This window comes from Bufo bufo, chromosome 3, assembly GCF_905171765.1.
Source record: "Bufo bufo chromosome 3, aBufBuf1.1, whole genome shotgun sequence".
NCBI lineage: Eukaryota > Metazoa > Chordata > Amphibia > Anura > Bufonidae > Bufo > Bufo bufo.
In genome coordinates, this window is record NC_053391.1 from 706,756,848 (window position 1) to 706,775,794 (window position 18,947).

The 18,947-nt window shown below is 46.3% G+C and overlaps 1 protein-coding gene across 5 annotated transcripts in view; it reads right to left on the reverse strand.

The window, feature by feature from the left end:
* Nucleotides 1-18,947, reverse strand: part of LCMT2 (leucine carboxyl methyltransferase 2) — a 104,492-nt gene that overhangs the window by 39,285 nt on the left and 46,260 nt on the right. For all 5 annotated transcript variants that reach the window (XM_040426774.1, XM_040426772.1, XM_040426775.1 and 2 more), the window contains one exon: nucleotides 10,122-10,278. In XM_040426774.1, coding sequence (XP_040282708.1) covers nucleotides 10,122-10,278 — 157 coding nt within the window. The remainder of the gene's footprint in view (nucleotides 1-10,121; nucleotides 10,279-18,947) is intronic.

The following is an 18,947-nucleotide window of genomic DNA, read 5'->3' on the forward strand; positions in this document are numbered from 1 at the left end:
ATAGGAGGAGAGACTACTACATGAGGATAGAAGGAGGAGAGACTACTACATGAGAATAGGAGGAGGAAAGACTACTACATGAGGATAGAAGGAGGAGAGACTACTACATGAGAATAGAAGGAGGAGTGACTACTACATGAGGATAGCAGGAGGAGTGACCACTACATGAGGATAGTAGGAGGAGTGACTACTACATGAGGATAGAAGGAGGAGAGATCGGCCACTACATGAGGACAGAAGGAACAGAGACTAATACATGATGACAGAAGGGGGAAAGAGCAACCACAACATCAGAATAGGAGGAGGAGTGACTACTGCATGAGGATAGAAGGAGGAGAGACTACTACATGAGGATAAAAGGAGGAGTGATTACTACATGAGGATAGAAGGAGGAGAGACTACTACATGAGGATAGAAGAAGGAGAGACTACTACATGAGGATAGAAGGAGGAGAGACTACTACATGAGGATAGAAGGAGACGTGACTACTACATGAAGATAGAAGGAGGAGAGACTACTACATGAGGATAGAAGGAGGAGAGACTAATACATGAGGATAGAAGGAGGAGAGACTACTACATGAGGATAAAAGGAGGAGTGATTACTACATGAGGATAGAAGGAGGAGAGACTACTACATGAGGATAGAAGAAGGAGAGACTACTACATGAGGATAGAAGGAGGAGAGACTACTACATGAGGATAGAAGGAGACGTGACTACTACATGAAGATAGAAGGAGGAGAGACTACTACATGAGGATAGAAGGAGGAGAGACTAATACATGAGGATAGAAGGAGGAGAGACTACTACATGAGGATAGAAGGAGGAGAGACTACTACATGAGGATAGAAGGAGGAGAGACTACTACATGAGGATAGAAGGAGGAGAGACTACTACATGAGGATAGAAGGAGGAGAGACTACTACATGAGGATAAAAGGAGGAGAGACTACTACATGAGGATAAAAGGAGGAGAGACTACTACATGAGGATAGAAGGAGGAGAGACTACTACATGAGGATAGAAGGAGGAGAGACTACTACATGAGGATAGAAGGAGGAGAGACTACTACATGAGGATAGAAGGAGAAGTGACTACTACATGAGGATAGAAGGAGGAGAGACTACTACATGAGGATAGAAGGAGGAGTGACTACTACACGAGGATAGAAGAAGGAGAGATTACTACATGAGGATAGAAGGAGGAGTGACTACTGCATGAGGATAGAAGGAGGAGTGACTACTACATGAGGATAGAAGGAGGAGTGACTACTACACGAGGATAGAAGAAGGAGAGATTACTACATGAGGATAGTAGGAGGAGTGACTACTACACGAGGATAGAAGGAGGAGTGACTACTAAACGAGGATAGAAGAAGGAGAGATTACTACATGAGGATAGAAGGAGGAGTGACTACTACATGAGGATAGAAGGAGGAGTGACTACTACATGAGGATAGAAGGAGGAGTGACTACTACATGAGGATAGAAGGAGGAGTGACTACTACATGAGGATAAAAGGAGTGACTACTAGAGTTGTTGCGATACCAAATTTTTGATTCGATTTCAATACCATATAAAGTATTGCGATACTCGATACCATGCGAAAAAAATAAACCAAAAAAGTCATGTGCATTCAGCACTTTAAAAAATGGCGAATTGCGCAGTTTTTATTTATTTATTTTATTTTCAGTTCCGGCGTTCACCGCATAGATTTTTTAAATATTTTAAGTTTGGACTTTTCGAACGTGGTGATATGTTTATTTATTTATTGTTTATATATTTTATATATAAAATTGGGAAAGGGGGTGATTTATACTTAACCCCTTAGGGACCAGGCTCATTTTCACCTTCTGGACTTGGCCATTATTTGCAAATCTGACCAGTGTCACTTTATGTGGTGATGACTTTAAAACGCTCTGACTTATCCAGGTCATTCTGAGATTGTTTTTTCGTCACATATTGTACTTCATGACACCGCTAAAATGGAGTAAAAAAAAATCATTTTTATTTATAAAAAAAATACCAAATTTACCAAACACTTGGAAAAATTTGCAAATTTTCAAGTTTCAATTTCTCTACTTCTATAATACATAGTAATACCTACAAAAATAGTTATTACTTTACATTCCCAATATGTCTACTTCATGTTTGGATAATTTTGGGAATGATATTTAATTTTTTTGGGACGTTACAAGGCTTCGAAGTTTAGAAGCAAATCTTGAAATTTTTCTGAAATTTTCAAAAACCCACTTTTTAAGGACCAGTTCAGGTCTGAAGTCACTTTGTGAGGCTTACATAATAGAAACCACCCAAAAATGACACCACATTCTAGAAACTACACCCCTCAAGGTATTCAAAACTGATTTTACAAACGTCGTTAACCCTTTAGGTGTTCCACAACAATTAATGGCAAATGGAGATAAAATTTCAGAATTTACATTTTTTGGCAAATTTTCTATTTTAATTCATTTTTTCCAGTAACAAAGCAAGGGTTAACAGCCAAACAAAACTCAATATTTATGGCCCTTATTCTGTAGTTTGCAGAAATACCCCATATGTGGCCGTAAACTGCTGTACAGGCACACGGCAGGGCGTAGAGGGAAAGGTGCGCCGTATGGTTTTTGGAAGGCAGATTTTGCTGGACTGGTTTTTTTTGACACCATGTCCCATTTGAAGCCCCCCTGATGCACCCCTAGAGTAGAAACTCTATAAAAGTGACCTCATTTTGGAAACTACGGGATAACGTGGAAGTTTTGTTGGGACTATTTTTAGGATACATATGATTTTTAGTTTATCTATATTACATTTTTGTGAGGCAAGGTTACCAAAAATAGAAATTCTGAAATTTCATCTCTATTTGCCGTAAACTGTTGAGGAACACCTAAAGGGTTAATACAGTTTGTAAAATCAGTTTTGAATACCTTGAGGGGTGTAGTTTCTTAGATGGGGTCACTTTTATGGAGTTTTTATCTAGGGGTGCATCAGGGGGGCTTCAAATGGGACATGGTGTCAAAAAAAACAGTCCAGCAAAATCTGCCTTCCAGAAACCATATGGCATTCCTTTCCTTCTGTGCCCTGCCGTGTGGTCATACAGCAGTTTACGACCACATATGGGGTGTTTCTGTAAACTGCAGAATCAGGGTAATAAAAATTAGGTTTTGTTTGGCTGTTCATAGAAATGGTGAGGTCATAGAAAAAAAATATTTTTGTCACAAGTTAGCGGAAATTATTATTATTTTTTTCTCACAAAGTCTCCCTTCCCGCTAACTTGGGACAAAAATTTCAATCTTTCATGGACTCAATATGCCCCTCAGCGAATACCTTGGGGTGTCTTCTTTCCGAAATGGGGTCACATGTGGGGTATTTATACTGCCCTGGCATTTTAGGGAGAGACTGTCATTTTAGGGGCCCTAAAGCGTGAGAAGAAGTTTGGAATATAAATGTCAAAAAAAATTTACGCATTTGGATTCCGTGAGGGGTATGGTGAGTTCATGTGAGATTTTATTTTTTGACACAAGTTAGTGAAATATGAGACTTTGCAAGAAAAAAAAAAAAAAAAATTATTTTCCGCTAACTTGGGCCAAAAAAAATGTCTGAATGGAGCCTTACAGAGGGGTGATCAATGACAGGGGGGGTGATCAGGGAGTCTATATGGGGTGATCACCCCCCTGTCATTGATCACCGCCCTGTAAGGCTCCATTCAGATGTCCGTATGTGTTTTGTGGATCCGATCCATGTATCCGTGGATCCGTAAAAAACATACGGACATCTGAATGGAGCCTTACAGGGGGGTGATCAATGACAGGGGGGTGATCACCCCATATAGACTCCCTGATCACCCCCCTGTCATTGATCACCCCCTGTAAGGCTCCATTCAGACGTCCGTATGTTTTTTGCGGATCCGATCCATGTATCCGTGGATCCGTAAAAAAACATACGGACGTCTGAATGGAGCCTTACAGGGTGGTGATCAATGACAGAGGGGTGATCAATGACAGGGGGGTGATCAGCGAGTCTATATGGGGTGATCAGGGGTTAATAAGGGGTTAATAAGTGACAGGATGGGGGGTGTAGTGTAGTGTAGTGGTGCTACTTATTACAGAGCTGCCTGTGTCCTCTGGTGGTCGATCCAAACAATAGGGACCAGAGGACCAGGTAGCAGGTATATTAGACACTGTTAACAAAACAGCGTCTGATATACCTGTTAGGGGTTAAAAAATCACATCTCCAGCCTGCCAGCGAACGATCGCCGCTGGCAGGCTGGAGATCCACTCGCTTACCTTCCGATCCTGTGAACGCGCGTGCCTGTGTGCGCGCGTTCACAGGAAATCTCGCCTCTCGCGAGAGGACGCGTACATGCGTCCACCCAGAATAGCAGGGCCGCCGCCAGGACGCAATCCTGCGTACGGCGGTCCTGAGGTGGTTAAAATGGAAAATTTGCCAAAAAATAGCTATTATTGGCACAGTTTTTATTTTATTTTTTTGACGGTGTTCATTTGAGGGGTTAGGTCATGGGGTATTTTTATAGAGCAGATTCTTACGGAGGTGGCGATACCTAATAAGTCTACTTTTTATTTATTTATTTATTTAGGTTTTACACTATATTATCCTTTTATAAACAAAAATAAAAAAACATTTTAGTATCTCTATAGTCTAAGAGTCATTTTTTTTTGTTTTTAGTCGATTATCTTAGGTAGGGGCTAATTTTTTGTGGAATGAGAGGACGGTTTTATTGCCACTATTCTGGGGGGCATATGACTTTTTGATCGCTTGCTATTACACTATTTGTGATGTAAGGTGACAAAAAAAAAACTTTTTTTTTTGCACAGTTTTTTTTTTTTGACCTTGTTTATCTGAGGGGTTAGGTCATGGGGTATTTTTATAGAGCAGATTCTTACAGACGCGGCAATACCTAATATGTCTACTTTTTTATTTATTTAAGTTTTACAAAATAATATTTTTTTAGTGTCTCAAGTCTGAGAGCCATAGTTTTTTTATTTTATTTTCTGGGCGATTGTCAGTGTCTAAATGGAATTAAAATTGGGGAAGGGGATTATAAATGTAGTACTCCATGGAAGTGTGGTACTCCCTGAAGCAATCGATAACGCAGAGGTCCGGATAATCGGGGCACGTGTCACACTGAGTGGTGGTGTCCTTCCGTATCCCCCTCCTGTGACACACTCTGCACCTTTTTGGGTCCGTCCCTTCTTTCCAGTATGGGGGACCACACCTGGACAGTGTTGGCCAGGGACGATCCGGGCGCCTCCAGTTCCCGAGGTACTCCGGCCTGCTCTTTCCCGGTCAGAAAAGATCAGGTCCTTGAGGACGGCCTCATAGAACTGGAGGAATGTCCCTGTGCTGCCAGCGCTCCGGGACAGGACAAAAGAGTTGTACAAGGCAACCTGCACCAAGTAGACCGAAACTTTTTTGTACCATGCCCGGGTTTTGCGCATGGCGTTATATGGCTTGAGGACTTGATCAGAGAGATCAACTCCTCCCATATACAGATTGTAGTCAACGATACAATCGGGCTTGAGGAGCGTTGCCGCAGTACCTTGCACAGGGACAGGGGTGATGGCGTCACCATGAATTGTGGACAATACAAGGACATCCCTCTTGTCCTTATATTTGACCAGCAACAGGTTTCCAGTGGTAATGGCACGGGTCTCACCCCTGGGGATAGGTACCTGGAGGGGGAGGGCAGGGAGGCGATTTTTCTGCACGGTCCCACAAGGGGACGTGGATCTGGCAGCGAGGAACTGGAACAAGGGGATACTAGTATAAAAGTTATCCACGTACAGGTGGTAACCCTTATCCAGCAGTGGGTGCATAAGGTCCCACACAAGTTTCCCGCTAACACCCAGAGTGGGGGGACATTCTGGGGGTTGAATACGGGAATCTCGCCCCTCGTACACACGAAACTTGTAAGTGTACCCTGAGGTACTCTCATAAAGTGTGTATAGCTTCACGCCATACCTCACCCGCTTAGAGGGAACATACTGGCGGAAAATGAGTCTCCCCTTGAGAGACTCATCAACCGCGACCTCCCTCCCAGGTACATAGGCCTGTACAAATTTGGCCCCAAAGTGATCGATGACCGGCCTGATGCAGGCGTTTCCGGATGGCCTCAAACCGGGGACGTGTCATGGCCGTACTGTAGAGTGGGGTCTGGTAGAGGACGTCCCCACTCCAGTAATGCCTGACACTGGTTTTTTTGACTAGACCCATGTGCAGCACGAGGCCCCAAAATGTCTACATCTCGGCTGCACTGACTGGAGTCCAGCCACCGGGCCTAGCCAAAAAGGAGCCCGGGTGTTGAGCAACGAACTGTACAGGTTCGTTTTTTCCACCATCAGATTCACAAAGTGGTGACTGAAAAAAAAGACTAAAAGTAGTCGTATTCAGTGAAGCCCACTGTGGAAATCTGGAATCCTGGTTGGCCAACAAAATCAGGAATCACGGGCTCAAAACGGTACACCAGACAAGTTCACCATCACCTCTCAGGATCGCAGGACGGCGATAGGTGGTGTATTATCACACCACCGATCACCATCGTGTTCTGGGTTATCGGGACCCCAGAGACCCGAATAACCCGGAAACACAGCAAACCGCAGGTCTGAAATGACCTGCGGTTTGCGGCGATCGTCGATACGGGGGAATCACAGCGCATTGTCCTCGGGTGTCTGCTGATTGATTTGAGCAGGCACCCAGTTCCGATCACCGCCCGCGCGGTACGTCATGTGTCCCCAAGAGGTTAATATTTTGGTGTTTGTTTTTTTTACTTTTTATTTAATAACTATTTCCCCCCTTAGGGGCTAGAGCCTGGGATCTTTTCATCCCTTGTCCTATTCTCCCTGATAGAGCTCTATTACGGTGAATAGGACCTCACACTCTCCCTGCTGCTCTGTGCTCTGTGCACACAGCAGCAGGGAGCTGACTATGGCAGTCAGAGCTTCAGTAGCGTCCTGGCTGCCATGGTAACCGATCGGAGCCCCAGGATTAGACTGCTGGGGCTCCGATCAGAAGCTGCCACTGCCACCAATGAGGAGGAGGAGGGGAGAGGGGAACCTGTGGCCACTGACACCAATGATTATAATACTAGGGGGGGTTGAGGCGGGGGGGAGGGCGCACTGTGCCACCAATGATAATTAACCTTTAATACAGGAGGCGGATACTGGCAGCAGATCAGCGGCAGTTAACCCCTCAGGTGCAGCACCTGAGGGGTTAACTGCCGCTGATCGCAGCTCCCTGTCAGAGGCAGGGTGCCGGCAATGTGATTCTGCTGCCGGCACCCGCCTCCTGTATTAAAAGTTAAAGACGACCTTTCGTGGGTTCGGACTTAGTTAAGTATCGGGCTAAATAGAGAGGCGCCCAGGGATATCCCACCACTTACTATTATTCCTGGGCGCCCGCTGTGCCCCCATTACCGTCTCCTGCTCCGTATGCTAATTACTACTATCGGAGAAATGGGGAGGAGACATCAGCTTCTCTAGTGGGCGTTCCGTCTCCTTGGCTGTAGCGCTGTCCAATCACAGAGCAGGGAAAAGGAACGCCCAGGAGAGAAGCTGATGTCTCCTCCCCATTGCTTCGATAGTAATTAGCATACGGAGCAGGAGATGGTAATGGGGCACAGCAGGCAAACGGAGCAGCGCCCAGTAATAATAGTAAGTGCTGGGACATCTCTGGGCGCCGCTCTATGTAGCCTGCTACTTAAAGTCCGGACCCATGAAAAGTCCTATCATTGGTGGCACAGTGCGCCCGCCCCTCTCTTCTCATTGGTGGCAGCAGCACAGGGGGGAGGGAGAGACTGATTCCTTCTCCCCTGTGCTGCTGAGGGAACATGAGCGCGGCTACAGCAGTGCGCTCATGTTCTGTGATACTAGACTGCGCAGCCCAGTATCGAAAAAATGGAAATCCGGTATCGTATCGATACCGGGACAAAAGTATCGATTGGGTATCAAAATTTCGATACCCTCAACAACCCTAGTGACTACTACATAAAGATAGAAGGAGGAGTGACAAGTCTCTCTGCCACGCGTGGATATTAAAGGGACACTGACAGGCCCAATAAGCATATTTAGGTGTATATTTATGACAGTACAGGTCTTATCAAGTGTATTAGAATCATCTAAGTATCCCCCCTGTCCACCTTATAAATACTGAAAACTAAAGTTTTATAACCTGCTTGTCTCGTCTCCAATCTGCCCAAGGGGCGGCGTTTCATCTCAAAATGCGCCCAGCCAGCCGCTCCCAACTGCCGTTCTGAAGCCCCGCCCAGCTCATCAATATTCACTTCGCTGGGCGGCGGCTACAACTCACCCTGACTCAAGATCCTGCGCATGGCCAATTCAATCCTCTGGGCACGTCCTCCGTCTAATCTTCAGCGCATGCGCCCGGCCGAGGTCACATCGCGCCTGCGTACAGACAGTCTGCATCTTAGAGGCCGTTGCAGCCTCTGCTTTATGCGCATGCGCCGGGCACTTGAGTCGGGGAGAGTTGTAGCCGTCACCCAGCGAAGTGAATATTGATGAGTTGGGCGGGGCTTCAGAACGGCAGTTGGGAGCGGCTGGCTGGGCGCATTTTGAGATGAAACGCCACCCCTTGGGCAGATTGGAGACGAGACAAGCAGGTTATAAAACTTTAGTTTTCGGTATTTATAAGGTGGACAGGGGGGATACTTAGATGATTTTAATACACTTGATAAGACCTGTACTGTCATATATATACCTAAATATGCTTATTGGGCCTGTCAGTGTCCCTTTAAAGACTTAAGGGTACCTTGATTTGGAGCACCAGAGTGCATCTTAAATGCTTTAATTAAAGCAACTTAAACAGAGGAGAGACTACTACATGAGGATAGAAGGAGGAGTGACTACTACATGGAGGATAGAAGGAGGAGTGACTACTACATGAGGATAGAAGGAGGAGAGACTACTACATGAGGATAGAAGGAGGAGACACTACTACATGAGGATAGAAGGAGAAGTGACTACTACATGAGGATAGAAGGAGGAGTGACTACTACATGAGGATAGAAGGAGGAGTGACTACTACATGGAGGATAGAAGGAGGAGTGACTACTACATGAGGATAGAAGGAGGAGTGACTACTACATGAGGATAGAAGGAGGAGTGACTACTACATGAGGATAGAAGGAGGAGTGACTACTACATGAGCATAGAAGGAGGAGTGACTACTACATGAGAATAGAAGGAGGAGAGACTACTACATGAGGATAGAAGGAGGAGAGACTACTACATGAGAATAGAAGGAGGAGTGACTACTACATGAGGATAGAAGGAGGAGAGATTACTACATGAGGATAGAAGGAGGAGAGACTACTACATGAGGATAGAAGGAGGAGAGACTACTACATGAGGATAGAAGGAGGAAAGACTACTACATGAGGATAGAAGGAGGAGTGACTACTACATGAGGATAGAAGGAGGAGAGACTACTACATGAGGATAGAAGGAGGAAAGACTACTACATGAGGATAGAAGGAGGAGTGACTACTACATGAGGATAGAAGGAGGAGAGACTACTACATAAGTATAGTAGGAGGAACGACTACTACATTGTGGTTACTATAAGGGGTCGCTGACTTAAACCGCAGTTTCTCGGTTCCAGAAGCTTCATCTTCCTTCATTAATAGTTAAATGTCAGATACAGACGTTTTATCCACCAAATGTAATCCACAAAGTAAATTAAACCATATTATTGATGCTCTCTGACTACATCCAGCCCTGCAAGTCACAGCAATAACTGGTACCCCCATCTCTATAGTTGGGGTTCTCCACTCTTCAGTAACTACTGAGAGAGTAGTGGATGCATGGAATAGCCTTCCTGCAGAAGTGGTAGCTGCAAATACAGTGAAGGAGTTTAAGCATGCATGGGATAGGCATAAGGCCATCCTTCATATAAGATAGGGCCGGGGGCTATCCATAGTACTCAGTATATTGGGCAGACTAGATGGGCCAAATGGTTCTTATCTGCCGACACATTCTAGGTTTCTATGTAACAAGAAGATCAAAAACATTGGAAGAGTGGACTAACCAGAACCAAGAACTAGGACTAAAAATGAGGAGATGGTGGCAGAGTCATCACAGGGTACCCTACCGTGCAGGATCCATATAGCACAGCACCACTTCTGCCAGGATGAGAGTAGGACAATCCCACCGGATGCCGGATCCCTCCAAAGCAGAATCCAGAGCAACAACATCACTGAGATCCGCCCCGATCAGTCTGTAATCCTGAGAGTCCAGAACGACGGCGTCTGCATGACACGGGAGAACACAGTAAATATACCCAGCAGTATACAGGACAGGAGTATATAGTGTGTGTATATATATATATATATATATATATATATATCCAGCAGTATACAGGACAGGAGTATATAGTGTGTATATATACACTGCTCAAAAAAATGAAGGGAACACTTAAACAACACAATGTAACTCCAAGTCAATCACACTTCTGTGAAATCAAACTGTCCACTTAGGAAGCAACACTGAGTGACAATCAATTTCACATGCTGTTGTGCAAATGGGATAGACAACAGGTGGAAATTATAGGCAATTAGCAAGACCCCCCCAATAAAGGAGTGGTTCTGCAGGTAGTGACCACAGACCACTTCTCAGTTCCTATGCTTCCTGGCTGATGTTTTGGTCACTTTTGAATGCTGCCGGTGCTTTCACTCTAGTGGTAGCATGAGACGGAGTCTACAACCCATACAAGTGGCTCAGGTAGTGCAGCTTATCCAGGATGGCACATCAATGCGAGCTGTGGCAAGAAGGTTTGCTGTGTCTGTCAGCGTAGTGTCCAGAGCATGGAGGCGCTACCAGGAGACAGGCCAGTACATCAGGAGACGTGGAGGAGGCCGTAGGAGGGCAACAACCCAGCAGCAGGACCGCTACCTCCGCCTTTGTGCAAGGAGGAACAGGAGGAGCACTGCCAGAGCCCTGCAAAATGACCTCCAGCAGGCCACAAATGTGCATGTGTCTGCTCAAACGGTCAGAAGCAGACTCCATGAGGGTGATATGAGGGCCCGACGTCCACAGGTGGGGGTTGTGCTTACAGCCCAACACCGTGCAGGACGTTTGGCATTTGCCAGAGAACACCAAGATTGGCAAATTCGCCACTGGCGCCCTGTGCTCTTCACAAATGAAAGCAGGTTCACACTGAGCACATGTGACAGACGTGACATAGTCTGGAGACTCCGTGGAGAACGTTCTGCTGCCTGCAACATCCTCCAGCATGACCGGTTTGGCATTGGGTCAGTAATGGTGTGGGGTGGCATTTCTTTGGAGGGCCACACAGCCCTCCATGTGCTCGCCAGAGGTAGCCTGACTGCCATTAGGTACCGAGATGAGATCCTCAGACCCCTTGTGAGACCATATGCTGGTAAGGTTGGCCCTGGGTTCCTCCTAATGCAAGACAATGCTAGACCTCATGTGGCTGGAGTGTGTCAGCAGTTCCTGCAAGACAAAGGCATTGATGCTATGGACTGGCCCGCCCGTTCCCCAGACCTGAATCCAATTGAGCACATCTGGGACATCATGTCTCGCTCTATCCACCAACGTCACGTTGCACCACAGACTGTCCAGGAGTTGGCAGATGCTTTAGTCCAGGTCTGGGAGGAGATCCCTCAGGAGACCGTCCGCCACCTCATCAGGAGCATGCACAGGCGTTGTAGGGAGGTCATACAGGCACGTGGAGGCCACACACACTACTGAGCCTCATTTTGACTTGTTTTAAGGACATTACATCAAAGTTGGATCAGCCTATATATATATATATATATATATATATATTTACACACACTCACCTAAAGAATTATTAGGAACACCTGTTCTATTTCTCATTGATGCAATTCTCTAGCCAACCAATCACATGGCAGTTGCTTCAATGCATTTAGGGGGGTGCTCCTGGTCAAGACAATCTCCTGAACTCCAAACTGAATGTCAGAATGGGAAAGAAAGGTGATTTAAGCCATTTTGAGCGTGGCATGGTTGTTGGTGCCAGACGGGCCGGTCTGAGTATTTCACAATCTGCTCAGTTACTGGGATTTTCACGCACAACCATTTCTAGGGTTTACAAAGAATGGTGTGAAAAGGGAAAAACATCCAGTATGCGGCCGTCCTGTGGGCAAAAATGCCTTGTGGATGCTGGAGGTCAGAGGAGAATGGGCCGACTGATTCAAGCTGATAGAAGAGCAACGTTGACTGAAATAACCACTCGTTACAACCGAGGTCTGCAGCAAAGCATTTGTGAAGCCACAACACGCACAACCTTGAGGCGGATGGGCTACAACAGCAGAAGACCCCACCGGGTACCACTCATCTCCACTACAAATAGGAAAAAGAGGCTACAATCTGCACGAGCTCACCAAAAGTGGACTGTTGAAGACTGGAAAAATGTTGTCTGGTCTGATGAGTCTCGATTTCTGTTGAGACATTCAAATGGTAGAGTCCGAATTTGGGGTAAACAGAATGAGAACATGTATCCATCCTCTGATGGCTACTTCCAGCAGGATAATGCACCATGTCACAAAGCTCCAATCATCTCACATTGGTTTCTTGAACATGACAATGAGTTCACTGTACTAGAATGGCCCCACAGTCACCAGATCTCAACCCAATAGAGCATCTTTGGGATGTAGTGGAACGGGAGCTTCGTGCCCTGGATGTGCATCCCTCAAATCTCCATCAACTGCAAGATGCTATCCTATCAATATGGGCCAACATTTCTAAAGAATGCTATCAGCACCTTGTGGAATCAATGCCACGTAGAACTAAGGCAGTTCTGAAGGCCAAAGGGGGTCCAACACCGTATTAGTATGGGGGCACTAATAATTCTTTAGGTGAGTGTATATATATATATAAAAAACCACTGGCAGCACCACCCTGAAAAAGTATGGATAATGGACGGGTGCAATATCCAAGTATGGTAAAAGGTGCTTACCCACTTATAAAAAGTAAAAAATCGGACTGCACTCCAAGCGTTTCTTCAAAGAAGTTTGTATTTAATCACCCATATGGTGGCAAAAGCGACGTTTCGGCTTTTGAAAAAGGCTCATGCTTGACCCGAAACGTCGCTTTTGCCACCATATGGGTGATTAAATACAAACTTCTTTGAAGAAACGCTTGGAGTGCAGTCCGATTTTTTACTTTATATATATATATATATATATCCAGGAGTATACAGGACAGGAATATATAGTGTATATATCTATATATCCATTAGTATACAGGACAGGAGTATATAGTGTATATATATATATATATATAGTGGGGATTTGCTCTGGTAGACAGGTTAGCGGACGCAGTACAGAGGCAAGGAACCAGGTTGTAAATCAACGTCAGTGTTTTATTCACACACAGTAAAACATAACAATGTTCACCTGGAATCCTTGGTGTCAGTTCACACCCGGCTGAATGCTCAGCCACAGACAAGTTCCCTGGCAGACTTCCAGGGGGCCTGCACGCCTGTTTGCAGTCCTCAGCACAGAGTACTTCACAGCTTTTCTGTCAAATGGAGGATAATCCACCCCACCTGATAAAGCTGAATGCTTTTTATAAGCCTCCCAAGACCCGGCCTGGAAAGTGGGGAGTAGCCACCCACCCAGCACTTTGGCTACTCCCAGTAAGAGCCGTCCCAGATCAGCTTTACAGCCATACTAAACAGCTGAAGTGTCAGACTGCAAAGCAATAATGACACTTCAGGAAAAAAAATGGCTCTTACCTCACAGAGGCCAGGAACCTCGGTATACAGGACAGGAGTGTATATATATTGTAGAAAAGAGCAAGGGTCCAAAGGAAGGTATGTGTCGCTGAGGTTCCTGCCCTGGGTGAGGTAAGAGCCGGTAATTTTAGGTGTCAGCGGCAGCTAGTGCTGACTGACACTATTGGTTATTTAGTGTGGCTGTAAAGCCGATCCAGGCCGGCTCTTACTGGGAGCAGCCAAGGTGCAGGGTGGGTGGCTGTTCCCCACGGTCCAGGCCGGCTCTTACTGGGAGCAGCCAAGGTGCAGGGTGGGTGGCTGCTACCCACGTTCCAGGCCGGGTTTTGGCTGGGATATAAAAACCAGCCAGCAATCTCAGCTGGGGGTGGATTATCCTCCACTTCACAGTGAATCTGTGGAGTCTCTGAGGTTTGGGATCTGAATGAGGTGTGCCGTACTAAAGGGCTGAGAGCCGCATTGCTGGGAAGCAGGCCCTAAAGCCTGTTGGGGACTGCTACTGACAAAACCGCTGACAAGGTGAATGCTTTTGTTCTGTGGACTGTCCATGGTGTGAATGAACAGCAAGACGACAAACTGTCATTTTTTGTTTATGTGAATAAACACTGCACTGTTTAAGTCAAAGACATTGCCTCTGTACTGCGTCTGCTAATCTGTCTACCAGAGCGAATCCCCACAATATATATATATTTATATATATATATATATATATATATATATATATATACACCCAGCAGTATACAGGACAGGAGTATATATATACCCAGCAATATACAGGACAGGAGTATATAGTGTATATACACTGCTCAAAAAAATAAAGGGAACACAAAAATAACACATCCTAGATCTGAGTTAATTAAATATTCTTCTGAAATACTTTGTTCTTTACATAGTTGAATGTGCTGACAACAAAATCACACAAAAATAAAAAAATTGAAATCAAATTTTTAACCCATGGAGGTTTGGATTTGGAGTCACACTCAAAATTAAAGTGGAAAAACACACTACAGGCTGATCCAACTTTGATGTAATGTCCTTAAAACAAGTCAAAATGAGGCTCAGTAGTGTGTGTGGCCTCCACGTGCCTGTATGACCTCCCTACAACGCCTGTGCATGCTCCTGATGAGGTGGCGGACGGTCTCCTGAGGGATCTCCTCCCAGACCTGGACTAAAGCATCTGCCAACTCCTGGACAGTCTGTGGTGCAACGTGACGTTGGTGGATAGAGCGAGACATGATGTCCCAGATGTGCTCAATTGGATTCAGGTCTGGGGAACGGGCGGGCCAGTCCATAGCATCAATGCCTTCGTCTTGCAGGAACTGCTGACACACTCCAGCCACATGAGGTCTAGCATTGTCTTGCATTAGGAGGATCCCAGGGCCAACCGCACCAGCATATGGTCTCACAAGGGGTCTGAGGATCTCATCTCGGTACCTAATGGCAGTCAGGCTACCTCTGGCGAGCACATGGAGGGCTGTGCGGCCCTCCAAAGAAATGCCACCCCACACCATTACTGACCCAATGCCAAACCGGTCATGTTGGAGGATGTTGCAGGCAGCAGAACGTTCTCCACGGCGTCTCCAGACTCTGTCACGTCTGTCACATGTGCTCAGTGTGAACCTGCTTTCATCTGTGAAGAGCACAGGGCGCCAGTGGCGAATTTGCCAATCTTGGTGTTCTCTGGCAAATGCCAAACGTCCTGCACGGTGTTGGGCTGTACGCACAACCCCCACCTGTGGACGTCGGGCCCTCATATCACCCTCATGGAGTCTGTTTCTGACCGTTTGAGCAGACACATGCACATTTATGGCCTGCTGGAGGTCATTTTGCAGGGCTCTGGCAGTGCTCTTCCTGTTCCTCCTTGCACAAAGGCGGAGGTAGCGGTCCTGCTGCTGGGTTGTTGCCCTCCTACGGCCTCCTCCACGTCTCCTGATGTACTGGCCTGTCTCCTGGTAGCGCCTCCATGCTCTGGACACTATGCTGACTGTTATGTCCCCTGGACACTCTGTGTCTCTCAGGTACTGCTGGCAATGCTGCCAGTATCTGCTCAGCAAGTTACACACACAGGCCGATGTACTACTTAACCAGAGCAAGGTTTATTACTCAGAACATTATGGCATTCTTACATGGAGGAGTCTTATTCCAAACAGCTTCTGTCCTTATCAGATGTAATCCCTTCTCAGCCTCATGTGTCTGCTTCCAGTTCCCCTCACACACCGTCTGACTTCCTGGTACAGCTCCTCCTCCCCCATCATGCATCAGGAGAAAGAGGCTAAAGGTCACAGTGATCTATCACAACATCACACCTCCTTTCCTTCCCAAAAAAAAAAAAAAAAACATAACAAGAGAACAAAATGTTGAACACATAACATAACAAGGCAAGCGAGATCAGTTCAGCAAGTAGTATCTCCAACTCAGTTCTGTGATTTCCGCAGCACTTCATGAGCCCTTTGTCTCTGTTCCCTGACCTCCAATGTGTCCCGTAAGATTTCAGCACTTTGCCAGCGAGGCGTTTGACGTCTTTGACGGGTAGACTAACGCAGAGGCACAGCACCGGGAAGGATAGAGTCAGTCAAGGGTTCTGGAGATGTCAGTGGGCGTCCCACAGACAAATCAGTCTCTGTAACTCCAGGCACATGTCCGGGCTCCTCAGGAATATGGTCACCAACCAGTTCAGGGTTTGGTTGTAAACTTGTGGGATCATGCCAGACACCATGCCATATGTCACCAGCAGAGTTCAGAGTAGACTCTGGTGGGTGGTTAGAAAGAGGGGTCGGTTTTGTCACTAGTGGCCGGCAAATGCGTTTCCTCAATTGTGAAAGGTGTCGCCGAACACAAATGCCTTCCTCCAGGCGGACAAGGTACATTCTTCTGCCAAGAGTTCCATCAATAACGCCCGGAAACCAAGGAGGCAAAGCTCTGTAATTCCGAGACCATACAAGATCACCGGCACGGAATCCCAGACGGCCCGGCGGAGGAGGTGCTGGTGACTGTTCCTGCGGACGAACTAAATCAAGTTTGGTGCGGAGATGCCTGCCAAACATAAGAAAAGCCGGTGACAGCCCAGTAGTAGCGTGTTTCGTGTTACGGTACATGATCAAGAATTCCAGCAGCTTCTCTTCTGACAGTCCAACCTGGTCCAGAGTGGACAGTAAGTGCTTCTTAAATGTCTGCACAAATCGTTCTGCCAGTCCATTTGAAGCTGGATGATAAGGAGCTGTTTTGTAGTGTTGGACGCCCAAGCCACTAAGGAAGGATTGAAACTCATGCGATGTAAATTGAGTTCCATTGTCGGAGACTATGGCTGTTGGCAAGCCATATTGAGCAAAGAGCTTCCTTAAGACTAGAATGGTAGCAGCTGAGGTAATAGAAGGCATTAGAAAAACCTCCGGCCATTTTGAATGCGCATCTACCACGATCAAATACATTTTACCCTGGATGGGGCCAGCAAAATCAAGATGGAGTCTGGACCACGGTTCTGTTGGCCATGGCCAAGGTTGCAGGGTTCCTCTCTTTTGGGGTCGCTGGGCTTGACAGCACCCAGGACATTGAGCAACATAATCTTCAATTGCTGTATCCATTTGTGGCCACCAAACATAGCTCCGGGCTCGCTGCTTCATGCGCACCACACCAGGATGGCCTTCATGCAGTATCCTTAGCATGGTTGATTGCAAGTACTGGGGTACAATCACTCTATTGCCCCATTGTAGGCAACCAGTATTAGTCACAAGCTCACATTTTCTGGCAAAGTACGGACGAAATTCACCTGAAACTCTCTCTGGCCATCCAGTCTGAACATAAGAGAATATCTGAGACAGGAAAGGATCTGTGGCTGTATGTCTGGCAATCAGGGAGGTGGACATGCAAGATTGTGGCCTGTGTACTTCCACTACACGTACCTCTCTTAGTGGGTGGTCATCTCTTAGTGGCAATCTGGAAAAAGCATCTGCATTGCCATGGGTATCATGGGAGCGGTATCTGATAGAATAAGCATAAGCTCCTAAAAATAAAGCGTACCTTTGTAAGCGAGATGCAGTTGTTGTAGAAATTCCTTTCTGAGGGTTCAGTATTGACAACAGAGGTTTGTGGTCAGTGATAAGTGTGAACTCCCGACCATAGATGTACGCGTGAATTTTTTTTGTGGCCCATACAATGGCCAAAGCTTCCTTGTCAATCTGGGAGTAGTTTTGTTCCGCTGAGGTTAAAGACCTGGAGGCAAAAGAAATGGGGCGCTCCGTGCCATCCGGCATGACATGGGAAAGCATGGCACCCAGTCCATAAGGCGAGGCATCACAAGCCAGGATGACGGGTTTCTTTAAATCATAGTGGACCAGAACTCGAGAAGACAGAATGAGTTCTTTAGAAAGCCGAAAAGCTTCTTCACATTTGTCTGTCCATATCCATTTAGCTCTTGCATCCAGTAAGCGATGTAATGGGTAGAGCTGGTGTGCTAGGTTCGGCAAGAAACGGTGGTAGTAATTTAGGAGGCCAAGGTAAGACCTGAGCTGGGTGACATTCCGGGGGGTAGGGGCATGGGTAAGGGCTTTAACCTTTTCTTCAGTAGTGTGTAACCCATGTCGGTCCACCGTGTGGGCACAAAACTCCAGCTGAGACTTGAGAAATTCGCATTTTGAAAGATTGACATGTAAACCATACTTTTGGAGTCTCTCTAGCACAGCTTCAACATTCTTTCTGTGTTCTTCATCAGTGGGACCAGTGATGAGCATGTCATCCAGTAGACATTGGGTGAAAGGTATTCCTGCCAGTACCTCATCCATGATCCGCTGCCAGATGGCTGGAGCTGGGGCTATGCCAAAAACCATGCGGTTATACTGGAATAATCCTTTATGAGTGTTAATGGTCAACAGATGGCGTGAATCTGGGTGTACTTGCAGTTGCAGGTAAGCTTGCTTTAAGTCTATTTTTGTAAACTTTTGCCCCCCAGCCAGTGAGCCAAATAAATCTTCAAGTCGAGGCAATGGGTATTGATCCACAAGAAGTTGGTTGTTCAGAGCTACCCTGAAATCACCACAAATCCTAATGTCTCCATTCTTTTTCTTGACAGGCACAATTGGTGATGCCCATTCACTTCTATCCACTTTCGTTATGATCTTTTCCGCCAATAGGTGGTCCAGCTCTGCTTCCACTTTTTTCCGCAAGGCAAAAGGTACTGATCTTGCCTTACAAAAACGAGGTGTAGCA